We start from the raw sequence: 13,704 nt of genomic DNA, 5'->3' as shown, positions 1-13,704 counted from the left end.
TCTCAGTGCTTCTAAAGACAAGGAAGAAAGTATTCCAAAGATATCCAAATGTCAGTGAACAGAAAAACACCTCCAAGTAGTGCAGAACTGTGATACAGTTCTGCCTGACAGGTTGATGTTGTTGTTTTTTTTTGAAGAGAATAAAAATACAGACATAAACCAGATCAGACAGTCAGGATCCGTGATTGAATGCTGAGAGGCAAGAAGTTGGCGTTGAGTTAAAATACACAAGTGTACTATTTACAGCATGTTTGCTTTGAACAGCACCTTAAACAACTCCTATGTCAATACACACAATGGACACAACATTTACTACTTCTGCTAGAGCGAAGGCCCTTAACAGTTTGGTCACAGTAGCTTCACATCACCCCCTAGACTGGTTCTACTTGCAGTACATTGAACTATTGCAGAATTTCACCTGCCATATCAAAATCTCCCAGGTCTGTCACATTTCTGCGACCTTTTTTTAACATGTGAGTACACCAACAGTGTTTCTACCACTCTGTCACTTCACAAAGCATGGTAAGACTATGCTGTATCTACTCTGAACAGTTTTTAAACAACCCAAAAAAAAAACGGTGATATAATGCAACATTGTCAGACACTTTCCCTTTAAAAAAGTCTTTGGCAGAGGAAAATAAACAACAGAAAAAAAAAGTTGTATGTGGAAACCAAAAAAAAAACAAAAAAAACCCAGGAATGAGGAAATAACCACAGATTTGACCCGTGGATGGAAGAATGGCATAGAGGCGCAAAAAGTAAGATATTTCTGACACCGGAGGGATCATTGGTGGTTCATGCTTATTCCACCGGACTGCACTGCACGACATGATTAAACCAAAGTAACGTATTTCATCATGCTCAGAATGCAAACGATGTTGAACTTCCCGAAAATATATTCTGGCAAAGCATGCAGAGAATATACTGCAAGCATTTCACCAGTTAGGGAAGCCAGGCATACAAGTCCTTCGACCCCACAAGTGTTTAAACGGTTTTAAAGAAATGTGCTCATTAATCTCACCACGGATACTCTAACATGGGTATATACAACACAATATAGGTGACAAGAGTCACCCTTGTATAGTATACAGAAGTGAACAGAAGAGTTGTTTAAGTGAGAAGTAAATACAGTTTTATACACTCCCTCACATCTTTGCTGATCTGGTTTGTCACCTTTACAAATCGTCCTCACATCCCTGCATGAATGACTGCAATTCATTTTAAAATGGTACATTGTAACTAGAACTCCCGTAGATAAGCTCCTGTAACAAAATCTCTTTCAGTGGTGTGTTTGAATGCCAATTATCATAGTAAAGTAAGGCCGTTCCAAAGGGGAAAATTAAAGCAAAATGTCTTTTATGACACATACATCGTGTGATCCAAAGACTTCCTGTCATAAATGACAAGTAATGCTTACAGATTAAAATGACAATCATGAAACGGAAATGCAGATGTAAACTGCACCCAAGAATGCATTGCACTGGTCCTCTGGGGAGAAAAACATAAATAAAAAGACAAAAATAAAATAGACAGATAAACAATAACACAACGAGACAAGAATGATGTAAAAACTAACTGACTGAAAATGAAAAAAATTATAATACTATAAGTGGGAAAAGTGCACAGTATCTTTTTTTCCTTTACATAATGTATCATAGCATATTATTTAACTCTGTCTCTCAGTATTCTTTAATACATGCACTCACTCACTCACTCACTCACTCACTCACTCACTCACTCACTCACTCACTCACTCACTCACTCACTCACTCACTCACTCACTCACTCACTCACTCACTCACTCACTCACTCAGTATCTCAAAAAGCAGGCAAGGGTCTGTTCTCCACAAGCCCTTCAGTATTTTTGTCACAGTTTTACATTAAATTTCCCTTCCTGGCCGCTCTTTATACACAGTAAACTACCCTCCCCACCTCTACTGCAGCTTCTCAGTTACTCTATTTCTTGAAGTAATGGAACAAATACCATTTTTTAACCTCATGCTACAGCACATAGTTTAAAGATTACCCATATAACTTCTAAATACGTGTATTTACATCTCCAATTAAGAAGACATGGGTAAGTTGGATGTCACATAGATGGTCTGGATAGATAAATATAAAGTGTAGGGGGGTTAATGCAGAGGTACGAGGTAAGAGCTGTTAGGCAACAGTAAACCCACAACCTCACACAAGAGGTTACACCACGTTATGATAAGTTAACCAGGATAACCCTGTTAGCAAAACACCAACGAAGCAGATGCCATTTTACTGAGTGTCATGTAGCTAGCGTAGCGTGGGTGTTGTCGAGTAATGGCAAGCAGAAACATAGTGGTGATGCAGAAAAATGGAGGTGGTGACTGTATTGTCAGTAGAGTTAAAAAGGTCCATCAGGGGTCTACCTATGACACAACGCAACCCCAAAATGAGCGAGTGGTATGCTTCTCTCCCCTCAGGCACCCCCAAGAAGTTGCCCGTAAGCCTAGATCCACAATGGTAACAGACTTGAGATCAGTGTCTAGGGGCAACTTCGTCTACACAATTATTTTAGGTTTCCATTTTAGGAGAAATATATATATATATATTTAGCGGGAGAGAGAAGAAAGAGAGAGAGAGACAGAGAGAGAGAGAGAGAGAGAGAGAGAGAGAGTGAGAGAGAGAGAGAGAGAGAGAGAGAGAGAGTGAGACAGAGAGAGAGAGAGAGAGAGAGAGAGCACAAGCTTTGCTCCTGGATACAGAAGTGGCCACTAGCATTCGTCTATAGTGAGGCAGATGAATTCCTGGATGCACTTCCTATACTGCTGCTCAGTGGGGCTGCTGCCGGGGTATTGACCTGGTTGACCCAAAGGAGCCTCCGCCTCTCGCATCTCCTCGTTCATCCGCGCAAGACGCAATCTGAAGGAGAGAGGAAACAGACAGGAAGGAGGAAAGAGAGAGCAGAGACAACGGTGAGTAAAACAATTCAGACAATCAATCGTTGGCTTTCATAATCCAGACGTAATTCAAGTTTAGATAGATATTTAAGAGTCAAGGTTCATTCTTGAACTTATCGGGCTTTTAACCACATCTCAGAAAGCTCAAGGAAAAGCTAGTAAGAAAACTTTGAGTGAAGATTTTTTTAAATATACAGTTTAAGGGTTTTTCAATAGGGTTGGACGATATGGCAATAATCTTCTATTCCGATGTAGGTAATTTTATATCTTGGTAACGATATATATTATTACAATATAGCATGTTTTCTGGTAATTCAGTAAATATGCTCTATATGAAATAACCACATGGTAAAGCCTATTTTTATACTCCTGTGTAGTGTATGAGTATTTTCTCATTTTATTAAAACCTTTTGTACAAAATTCAAAGCATGCAGCCTAATGCTTTAGTGTGTGTTATTGCTAACATGGGATGTTAACTTGAATATATGAAAACACAGATTATTAGATTTCAATTTTTTTTATGGGATCCACTCAGGCTCCATTTTACTAAACTGAATTAAATGAATTAAACTAAGCTTGTCACTTGTTAAAAGGATCAGCTACTGGGTTTAGTTCAAGAGGAATTAGGATCACTCACAGGGTGACGATGTCGGCGTTGGCGGCTTGGACGGCGATGCTTAGGGGGTCATGACCCTGCTCATCCACCTCCGTCTGCGATGCTCCCCTCTTCAGGAACAGACACACTTGACTGTATTAAAACAGAGAAAAGAGGTGATTTTTAAGCTGTTGACACCACCGGACACACAGTGAGAGGGGAAATCTGAAAGATATTGTAGAATGGGGACATAAAATCATGTGGCATAAATAGCAGAACAACCAGGAGGGCAGATAAACTGATGAGGGAGAGTGGATGTCTATTTACACAATTTACTGATATATCCATGCAATTATTTATGTCTTTAAAAAAAAAAAAAGAAATTCTACCTCCCCTCCTTCTTTGTTGTTTCCACTTACAACTATGACTTCATGGGGAATTAAAGCTTTTCCAAGCATGTTTAACCATCTCAACTGACTCATTTATGATGCTATGGAAAACATTTGGGGAGAACTTCTCTCACCAGAGTGAGACAAGACTCTACAAGAAAGTAGGCGTAGTAGTAGAAAGTAGTAGTATGGCACAGAGAGTGCGTCATGGAGATCACGTGAGTTGTTTCCAATTGAGTTGCAGAGAATAATGGTTGCCTCACATACCTGAGTTATTACATGCAATACTTTTTGAAAGGGCATGTTAGTGCCTCCATTATATTTCTAAAATTATCCAGACTGGTATCTTAATCAGCAGTTACAAAGAAGCAGAAGTGGAAGCAGACGGCTTTTAACAACTTCCTCCCATTTTGCAGGCATTCCTTACCCGGTATGTCCTAGGTAGGTGGCGTGGTGCAGCGGGCCTCTACCTCTCATGTCCCTCTGGTTCACATCCGCCCCGTTCTGTAGCAGGAACTCACAAGCTATCAGAGAGCCCTGATCGAGAGACAAACAGACGGACAGACAGTGAGTTGTTTGTATTCAAATCTAGTTAGTCAACATTACATTACTAAAGCCATTTTAAGGGCCTCAGTTTATTTAGCATTTACACACTTTAGTTTTTCCTCACCATGTAATTCATTACTTAGGCTCAGGGAAGTGTTATGTTTTATGTCTGATGGCTCTGGGTGTTTATGACTGTTTATGCTTCCATAAAATCTGGGTCCAGCACCTTCAGCAGCTAATACCCCTCTCACTTCCAGCTAAATCCAAATTATCCAACAGGCCTGAAAAACATTCTCTTACCCCGACCACAGCCTGAATGAGTGGCGTTCTGCCCTCTTCCTCCTCACTTGCACCGTGTACGTCCGCACCGTGAGCCAATGCCTCCGCCATGAGCGGCAGGTTGTGTAGACGGGAGGATCGGTGGAGGAGCGCCCCGGGGTGGAGCTCCCTCGGGTCTTCGGGGTCTGAAGATACTTCCTGTTCGATCTCCACCTCACCGCTGGAGGACTCCTCCGATTCCTCCTCTGAGGGTAGGCAACAGGATGATGGCAGTGATGGGAAGAAAAGGGAATGACGCAAACAGGAATGTAGAATGGTTTAATTTGGTGGGGATGGTTCCAGCGTTCTTTATGTTAATTGTTTAGGTTGTTCCTGTCAACATACAGTGCCACTTTTATATAATATAAAAGACAAACTGTTAGATCTTGACAGCTCATACCAAATAACATTAAGACTTATTTCTAATTTGTCACAATTTTATTGTCCTCAAGGTGAGAACCTGTGCACGCTTTCAAAGATGTGTCAGAGGAGATTAAACTATGTATAAAACGTCAAACATAATACAAGTAGATGTAACAAAAAGCAGTCACAACGCTACAATGTTGCAAAGTGATGGGAGGAAACGGGCTTCACAATACAACACAACACACAAACACACACACACCTTCTTCTGTGACGCTGTCCACCACCGAGCCAAAAACCAGAATGTCTGTGCTGCCGTCAGTACTTCCTCCCAGGCCGCTGTCGCTGCTAAGACCTGCGGGGCCAAGCAGCGCCAAGCCATGGACACGTTAATCATTACACCGCACACACAGTTTTACACACAGTTTGACACACACACACACACGCACAGACACACACACACACACACACACACACACACACACACACACACATACACACACACACACACGCACGCACGCACGCACACACACACACGCACGCGGGGACGCACGCACGCATGCACGCATGCACCACCATCACTGGTAGGACTGCACAATTAATTAAAAACATGCCATGAATGGAAATAAGACCTTCCTCAGTTTGTGAATTATTTTGTTACAGTAAGGAACTCTTACCTGCATCCTACTGAAAATCAATGATCTTGCACTGTGCCTGTATGTACTGACTGTGTAGTGGACTTACTGCGAGGACCAGAGCCAGTGTCGAAGTAGGAAAACAGTGAATCCAGCTCGTCTGGGCAGAACAGGGAGTCCCGGCGAAACTTTGCTGCAGCTGCTGCCAAAAGGACAAAACATCATAACAAGATTTCAGTCTGAGCTTCACAGTGTATTAGTAGAATAATATATACACACACATATCTTGCAGCTCTTGATTTCATTGAGCCTACTATGGGGAAGTGACTTATCTGCACTGACCAGCTGAGAGGTTTGCAGGTGACGCGCTGCCAGGCTCGTAGCGATGATATTTCCTACGGGCCTTGTTAGGAGCCCGAACAGAGCTGTTGTGTCGTTGGCATTTCTTCACTTTCCAGGGCCGGGACTTCCTTTCACCCTCCACCAACGACTCACTCCCGCTCATCTTCTTCAGGAAGCGTTTCTCCACGTACTTAGACTTGATCCAGGCCTCTTTCTCCTGTCTGAAGGTAGATGAAACCAAACGGACAAATTTAAATAACTGGAGACATGACATGCTGTATACAGATAGTATGGTGCGTTGCTTCTGGGGACCGACCTTGAACTGGATGGTCCAGGTTTTTTCGCTCCCATCTCCTCGCATGCACCCTCATAAATATGGTTGATAACAGTGTTCCCCAGTTCACACATCAGCTAAACACGAGAGAAGAAGAAAGGAAGGAAGGAGGACAAAGATGGACAGAGACAGGAAGAAAGAGTAGTTCAAATTGTTTTGCATTTAACTTAGGGATAATAACTGCAACTCTGGTGGAACAAAAAAAGCAAAGCACAAAGAGGAGAAGCTGTATGTGACGGGGGAGACACACCTTGAGTAATTCTGGCTCCCAAGAGTCTAACGTCAGTGAACGCACTTTAGAGCAATGGACACCTAAACTCCTGATAGGAACAAGAAGAAAATAGAGATTATATGAAAAAAGTGTAAGCACTTTATATTATATAACCACAACATTTTAGAATATTTTTTACTTTTTTATTTTTGCCCCTTTTATTACAACTGCCCGAGGTGGCAAACTTTTTCTGTGTCGCTGCACACAAGATAGCATGAGAAAAACAGCCTTCTCTAATTACTTAAACAGCTGCACTGTTGGAACAGTTTTGAGCCGGCTAATTTATATATTATATGTATATGTTACTTGACGAAATTGCCCCTAAACAAAGCCTTTCACACTGTCATGTGCAGTTACCTGTGGATCCCTGAGCACTCAATGCAGAGCAGCACTCCCAGGTTGATGGAGGCCCAGCAGGGAGCCGTTTGGCCGCAGTCACAGCACAGCTCATTGCCCGGGAGGCTCTGTACCCTCTGAAGGAGGCTTTCCCCGCCTCCCCGAACTCCCTTATCAGCCCTCTCCCCCCTCTCTCTGGGCTCGCTGGCAGAGTCGATGCTGCTGGTGGAGGGCGAGGCTGTGCGGTCCAAACGCTGCAGAAACAGGTGGACAGGTCAGAGATTATGAAGCTATCTGGGATCGATTTGTGATTAAACAGCACTTTTGTGCTAGCATGGGGCTGTTGCTGTGTGTGTTTGTACCTCAATGTAATAATTGTCGCCGATGTCTTTGTAAGCAGAGGCAATGCTTGCCTGGACTGCCTGGATCCAAGCTTGCCTTAGCTTCTCAGATTCAGCCTGCATCATACAGCTCCTACAGGTTTGTAGAGAGCCAGTTAGCATTGTTATATGCTATAAAACTACATGTTACTTGGCTAATTAGTTAATTCTAAATTATATAATCAGTTATTTAATAACTGAGCAGACCAGTGAACATCTGAAAAGACTGTTTAGTTTGCATAAAACTTTATCCTGTTGGGACAAAAACATACTCACTTAGTCGGCGACACTACCTCGAAGCAGAACCTCCTCTCATTATCTTCACACAGTTTGACGGAGCACAGCCGCAGGTCCTCCACCACCACTGTCAAAGTGTCCTGTCATCAGCAGAGAGGAGCGTCACAACAACTCTACCCTACTGACCCTTCAAAAATGTCCCCCTTAAGTTTTCAAAATCAAACTGCACCTTGAGTTTCTTTTGGTAGACCAGCTGGCTGTTTTGTATCGAAAACCATCGCCTTGAGGAGGGGAGAAAGACTGAGGTTAGACATTTTCTGAGATAAACAAGATCAATCAAATGTCTGCATGCTGAAATTGGCTCTACAGGTCATTGCAATGGCGACTACTACATCTAGATGAGTATTGGCTGACTCTTGGAATAAGGCGAATCGAGGGCATTTTTCTTCTTGAATCAATTTTTAAGGTACAAGTCAACAACACGAAAACCAGTGAGTTCATAGACGGTCCAAAGTTTACAAAATTAAAAAAATATTCTTGCTTTTTCCAAAAAACTCTTATGCTTTCTCTTCACTTCTCTTCTACCTGTTCCAGGTCTTGAATGCGTTGCTGGCCCTCTTAAAGAGGTAGCCCTCCATGACCACACCATTGGGCGCATCCACATTGAATTCCAACTTTGGGTCATCATAAGAAAAGTCCTGTAGGAAGAACACATGTGCACAAACACAAGATCGATGGATGACTTCATTTTAAAAGAACTGCCTAGAGCCAGTATACTGCAAAGGCAAAAACATCATCATCATCATCATCTCTATAAACTACAGCCAGTATAATGATGGCTCATTTATTTTTCTTTCAGTTCCGTCTTAAAGTGTAATTCCGGCGCAAAATCATCCCACGGTCTTTTTGGGCACTTACATACATCAAATAAAGCAACCCAATGGGTTCCTTCCTTTTGGATTGCATTTGGTAATCGACTTGAATGGACTTTGCTACGAGACTAAACTCTGGGTTGGTGCTTCGTTTTATGTGTAAGGACTCTTCTCATGCTACTGCAGAGGTTTGGTGTTACTTTGAGCAATATTAGTGGTTAAAAAGCCGTTTTAATGCGTTCACTGTGATGCCCCGAGCTGATCAGTGTTAGCCACGTCCAGATGTTAGCGAGTCTCCGGATTTCTCCGTTAATAGTTGTTACATGAAAAAAACTGTCTCGATGGCTTATTTGATGTAACCTGACTCTGGCAGATGGATTGATTTGAATGATTCGCATTTGCTCTGCATATCCATCTGGGAACTCTCGGTTGGAGATCTTTTGGGAATAGGCGGAAATACTGGCTGATGATTGGATAAATCATCCGGCAAATATCCTTTACTGACATATTGTTTATTTCTGACCTTACTCTGTTAGTACGTCATACGCTTCGTTGATCTGATTTGTTGATTTGACCCATCTATCGTCAACATAGGTGGTGATAGACGGGTCAAATCAACCAACCAGAGTGAGCTCAAAAAGTAAACAACATGTCAGTAAAGGATATTTGCCGTTTGTGTGACACAAATTTACTGGTAAAAGGCACAATATCAGGTGCCTGGTCCATATTCCAACAGAAGGATCCAAGAGAAAAAGGCGTTAGTGAGCAGTTTGCTCGATAGCTGCTGAATCTCATCCACCGAAGCCACCGCTGTTTACACTGAGCAGTTGCTTCTCGTTGTGTCACACTTCGAGCTGCCTCAAAACCAACGCTGATTGGTTCGGTCGCTTGGGCACACTCCTTCTCTGCCGCATGTTACCAGACTGATCTGTGAGTAAAATACAATATAGCTCACAAGCTCGGGATGGTCTTGCGAAGCTATATTTGATGTATGTAAGTACCTAAAAAGACCATGGGATGATTTTGCGCCAGAATTACACTTTAAAACATTACTTAAATTACTATGCTCACATAAGCCTGTGAATGTTTTCATGTTCACATGTACATTGACAGAGTTAATTGTGGCTGTAATTGTTCCTAAATCCAGTCCTCCTTCTGTGTAGAAATGATTGATAGAGTTCAGCTGAAGCTTATAAAAGACTGATGGCACTTCATAAATACTAGGTCAGGTGACACTGTGGAGCAATACGTGTAAAAGTCCACCTAATCATAACAAGGGGTAAGAGATAGCGCACAAAAACAAACGTCTCTCCTCTCCACCCCTCTACCTGTCGACTGAGAGATTATCTCGTTTCTAATCTGTTTTGTCCACACAGAACTGGAGTTCCTAAGAAAGGTATTTAAAACTTAATGCCACCTGTTCAGCGAGTGAGGGGGAAACAACAAAAAAAAAACAAGGACACGGAAATGAAGCCGAGGCTGAGGTCAGGTCTCACTGTTGTTAAAGAAAGGGGCCTTTGGTTTTGGTCAAGGTAATACGGACATATGCCAAGCTGTGTACATAGGCATGTATATGATTTATTAACTGATTACTTATTCTATAACTGACGTCATCATGTACTTTCCGTGCCATTTTGACTTTGTTTAAAGTATCAAGGCCTTTTCATTGATCATCCCAGATGCCACAAATAGCTTGTTTCCCAATCAATTATGCTAGACATGTCAATTAAAATCAATCTTCGTCGCTGCTTTGTATGGATGATGGTGTGACACTGTTATATAACCAGAATATAACTGCTATGTGTATTTAAAGCTACATATTGTATCACTTTTCTGGGTTTGTGCATGAAACATTCAGGCCATGTGAAGCAAAAGCTGTCTCCCTTCTGAGGCATTTACAGTGGTGTTTCTTCCAATGAGACACACACACACACACACACACACACACACACACACACACACACACACACACATAGGTCCAAAGGGAGCATGTGCACATCTACCCACAGATACACATATGCATTCAAGTAACTTGCTACCACAAAATATATAAAGTTTGAGGAAAAGAAGACTAATGAGAACAAAAAGAAGATTTAGAATTCATCCATTTCCCAAAACTTGTTAAAAATGACTTGAAACTGACTCCAGGCTGAAGACAACTGAGATAAAACAAAAGAAACGACGTTTCTCACCAGTGTATAGTCCAGGCTGCCAAATATCTTCATCTTAACCACACTGACATCCAACAACATCTCAAACTCAATAATGACCGATTATATAAAAAAAAAAACGTAATAATAAACTACTAAATAAGTCAATTTAATAAAATTATGCTAAGATGCGTGCCAGAGAAAAAGAGCATCTCTAAAATGTCACAGTTTATAACGGACCGGGAGAAACACCATCCACGCGCATCCCACGCGAGTCCAGATGAGAGACTATCAGCAGCGAAAGCACGCTCAGCTCAAACGCCACCTGCCGACGTGATTCTGGCGCGAGCGCTCATTATCATACAGCTGTCCCAGAGTCCTCGTGCCCCGTTGACCCAGTCGCGGCTGCCGGAGATCAAACACACATATATATTTTACGTCCCGTGCCTCCTCCACGCCCCACACCGCGATTCACCGCTCCCCTCCGGCTCCTCTGAGGCCCGCGGTTCCCTCCACAGTTTGGAGGAGTCGGCTCTCCATCTGTCTGCGGCTCAGAAAACTATTCCTGCTTAATCAGGCTGACATTATTGCTCCCCAAACACCAGCCGGGAGCCCCCTCTTCCCACCTTAAATCAGCAGGACCGTGAAGGATTGCAGCACACAAGTGTTCAACAGGAGGCTGCAAAAAGGCCTATAGACAAACCGGGGACCCCAAAATATATATTTATAATGCAGAATTTATCACTCTTAGATATGCTAAAAAATACACTTTCTATAGTTTCTGGTATGTTAAAGGTTTAATATGTAGAATATTTATTAAAAGCTATATTTAAAAAAACAAAACACTGACAGGCGTTTTGAGGGGTACAGAATGAAAGTATTGTTTTTCCATAAAAATTTAGTCTAAATTAATATTTAATTTTTTTTGATGTGTTTGACAATGACTTTCTGTCACATTCTGTTTACATTGTACCAGCCAATGGCGGCTGACATTGTGGGTTGCCAGGGTTGTCTGTTGTTTGGTGCAGCTACTGTAGGCTGGCACTGGTGAAATGGAGTTTGCCAATCCTGCAGCTGCTATTTTGTCCCAGCAGCTGAGTGACCGGAGACGGGCAGAAACCAGAGTCAGTATAGGCCAAACATTCACTCCATGGACTGAGAGAAAGGAGTTCAACGGCATTAAAACGCCCAAATGGCTATGTTTCTCCATGGTTTTCTCCATCAACTTTCATCTTTACTAAGCTGTAATGGCTAACTGTCAAACTTGTTTTTATGGTGCGATTTGCCGGAGGGGACATGTTCAAACAGGCTCAAACAGGCTCAAACAGACTCCTGTCTCCTGTAGGCTACTGGACCGGGTCTGACCAACCTGGCAACCTGAGTGGTGGAATTATTTTTTGTTGATGCGACTAAGAACTCAAGCCACTAGATGGCGGTGTTCTGCTCATCCTCCATATTCAAGCTCTTTTAATGTTATATGGTATTTTTTAGGTGTTGTTATTAATTTGTTCACCTCTTGAACAACATAACAGACACACCTGTTCAATAATGCAACACAACACAGCTCATAAATATGATACCAGTGTTGAATGTGCCGCATTGATACACATAAACTTTATGGGCGCTTGTATCTTTGTGTCCACCCCCATTCAGTCATGGTTAAAGGAAGTGAAATATGGGAAGACCGGGGGCAATTGTTACAATTTTTGGTTTTGATTTCACAACTCAAAAACCTTTTGAACTATTTGGATACGATTTTTATGTAAATAACTTGCGTCTATATTCCCCTTGTTAACAGCCATCAAATGTTTTTACTAGTGATGCTAAAGTCTCAGTGAAACACAAGAAGTCAAATGTTGCCATTTGCCACATGCCAAACTGCACGCCAAGAACTGAGAGTGCAGTAACCGCCCACCCTCCACTTACTTTTTCACCTTTTGTATAGTACCACATCGTTGCGTATATGTGTATATATTTATCTTGAATTTATATATTTTCTCTTTTATATATTTTTATACTTATATTGCCAATACTTGAAAGCTGCTAAACTGTGTTTTGTTGTCCAAAAACACTGGCAATAAAAATCTATATCTATAAACGCTACCTGCTCCCATGCACGTGCAACACATTTACTACCTTCATATAAATACTACGAATTACGATAAACTCCCAAAAATATGGATATATTTAAAACAATGTAAAAATAAATGAACATAAACAAACATTAAAATAATTAAATATACATTAATTAAACATTATAACTCACTGCTTATGTCTGGGATCAGTAGCCATGCTTTAACTTAATTAATTCTTTGACTTTATTGTATAATTTGACGGTCGAGACAGACAGGAAATGTTGGGAGACACGGAGGAAGACGGGAAACAATAAAGGAGAAATGTTGTGACGGTCTGGACCACTAGACCACAGCTGGTGGTGTGTGCCCTACAAAGCCTACAGTAAGTGCAGTAACTACTAAATCACTTATAACATGATTTCTGCATAATTTTGGGCCTGAAAGTATGAATGTTAGGATTTATTTGGATAAAAATTATTAAATGGCAAACTAGTAAACCATAATCAATCATCAGTGTGCCAAATATTAATTTGTTGGGACAATAAACAAACTTTAAAGACATTTTTTTAGCTTAAATGTTTGCGTAGTTACTGTACTTAGGCTTTGTAGGGCGGTATAGCTGCCATGTTCTAACACACATTTACTTTAAGCTGTTATTCAATAATGCATAAGCTACAAACACATGTAGAGAATGTGTGCATGCACACTATAAACTGTGTATAAACACACTAATGTTATAGTTGAGTTGATGTGAACTGACACAAAGTGATGAAATGTACTCTCATTGTAATGTATAAACACATTTGTTTATAAAGATGCTTACTCTCCCACTCACTACAGTTTTCCTACAGCTCTTGCATAGTTGTCTCTTTTGTCTCGCTCTGTTTACCTCTCTGACTTAAAAAGTTGTTCAGACAAATGCTGTAACAAT

The 13,704-nt window shown here is 41.4% G+C and overlaps 1 protein-coding gene across 1 annotated transcript in view; it reads right to left on the bottom strand.

Moving 5' to 3' along the window:
- Positions 1 to 13,704, bottom strand: part of LOC310965672 (arf-GAP with coiled-coil, ANK repeat and PH domain-containing protein 3-like) — a 62,057-nt gene that overhangs the window by 3,518 nt on the left and 44,835 nt on the right. The window contains exons 11-24 of the mRNA XM_083939399.1: positions 8,262 to 8,374; positions 7,906 to 7,957; positions 7,716 to 7,816; positions 7,422 to 7,533; positions 7,081 to 7,313; positions 6,703 to 6,772; positions 6,435 to 6,529; positions 6,119 to 6,339; positions 5,886 to 5,978; positions 5,404 to 5,496; positions 4,761 to 4,984; positions 4,342 to 4,451; positions 3,568 to 3,678; positions 2,831 to 2,892 (exon numbers count right to left, since the gene is read on the bottom strand). Coding sequence (XP_083795525.1) covers positions 2,831 to 2,892; positions 3,568 to 3,678; positions 4,342 to 4,451; positions 4,761 to 4,984; positions 5,404 to 5,496; positions 5,886 to 5,978; positions 6,119 to 6,339; positions 6,435 to 6,529; positions 6,703 to 6,772; positions 7,081 to 7,313; positions 7,422 to 7,533; positions 7,716 to 7,816; positions 7,906 to 7,957; positions 8,262 to 8,374 — 1,690 coding nt within the window. The remainder of the gene's footprint in view (positions 1 to 2,830; positions 2,893 to 3,567; positions 3,679 to 4,341; positions 4,452 to 4,760; positions 4,985 to 5,403; positions 5,497 to 5,885; positions 5,979 to 6,118; positions 6,340 to 6,434; positions 6,530 to 6,702; positions 6,773 to 7,080; positions 7,314 to 7,421; positions 7,534 to 7,715; positions 7,817 to 7,905; positions 7,958 to 8,261; positions 8,375 to 13,704) is intronic.

This window comes from Echiichthys vipera (genome assembly GCF_963691815.1).
Source record: "Echiichthys vipera genome assembly, chromosome: X".
In the NCBI taxonomy this organism is placed as follows: Eukaryota; Metazoa; Chordata; class Actinopteri; order Perciformes; family Trachinidae; genus Echiichthys; species Echiichthys vipera.
This window is presented reverse-complemented; position numbering and strand designations above follow the sequence as displayed.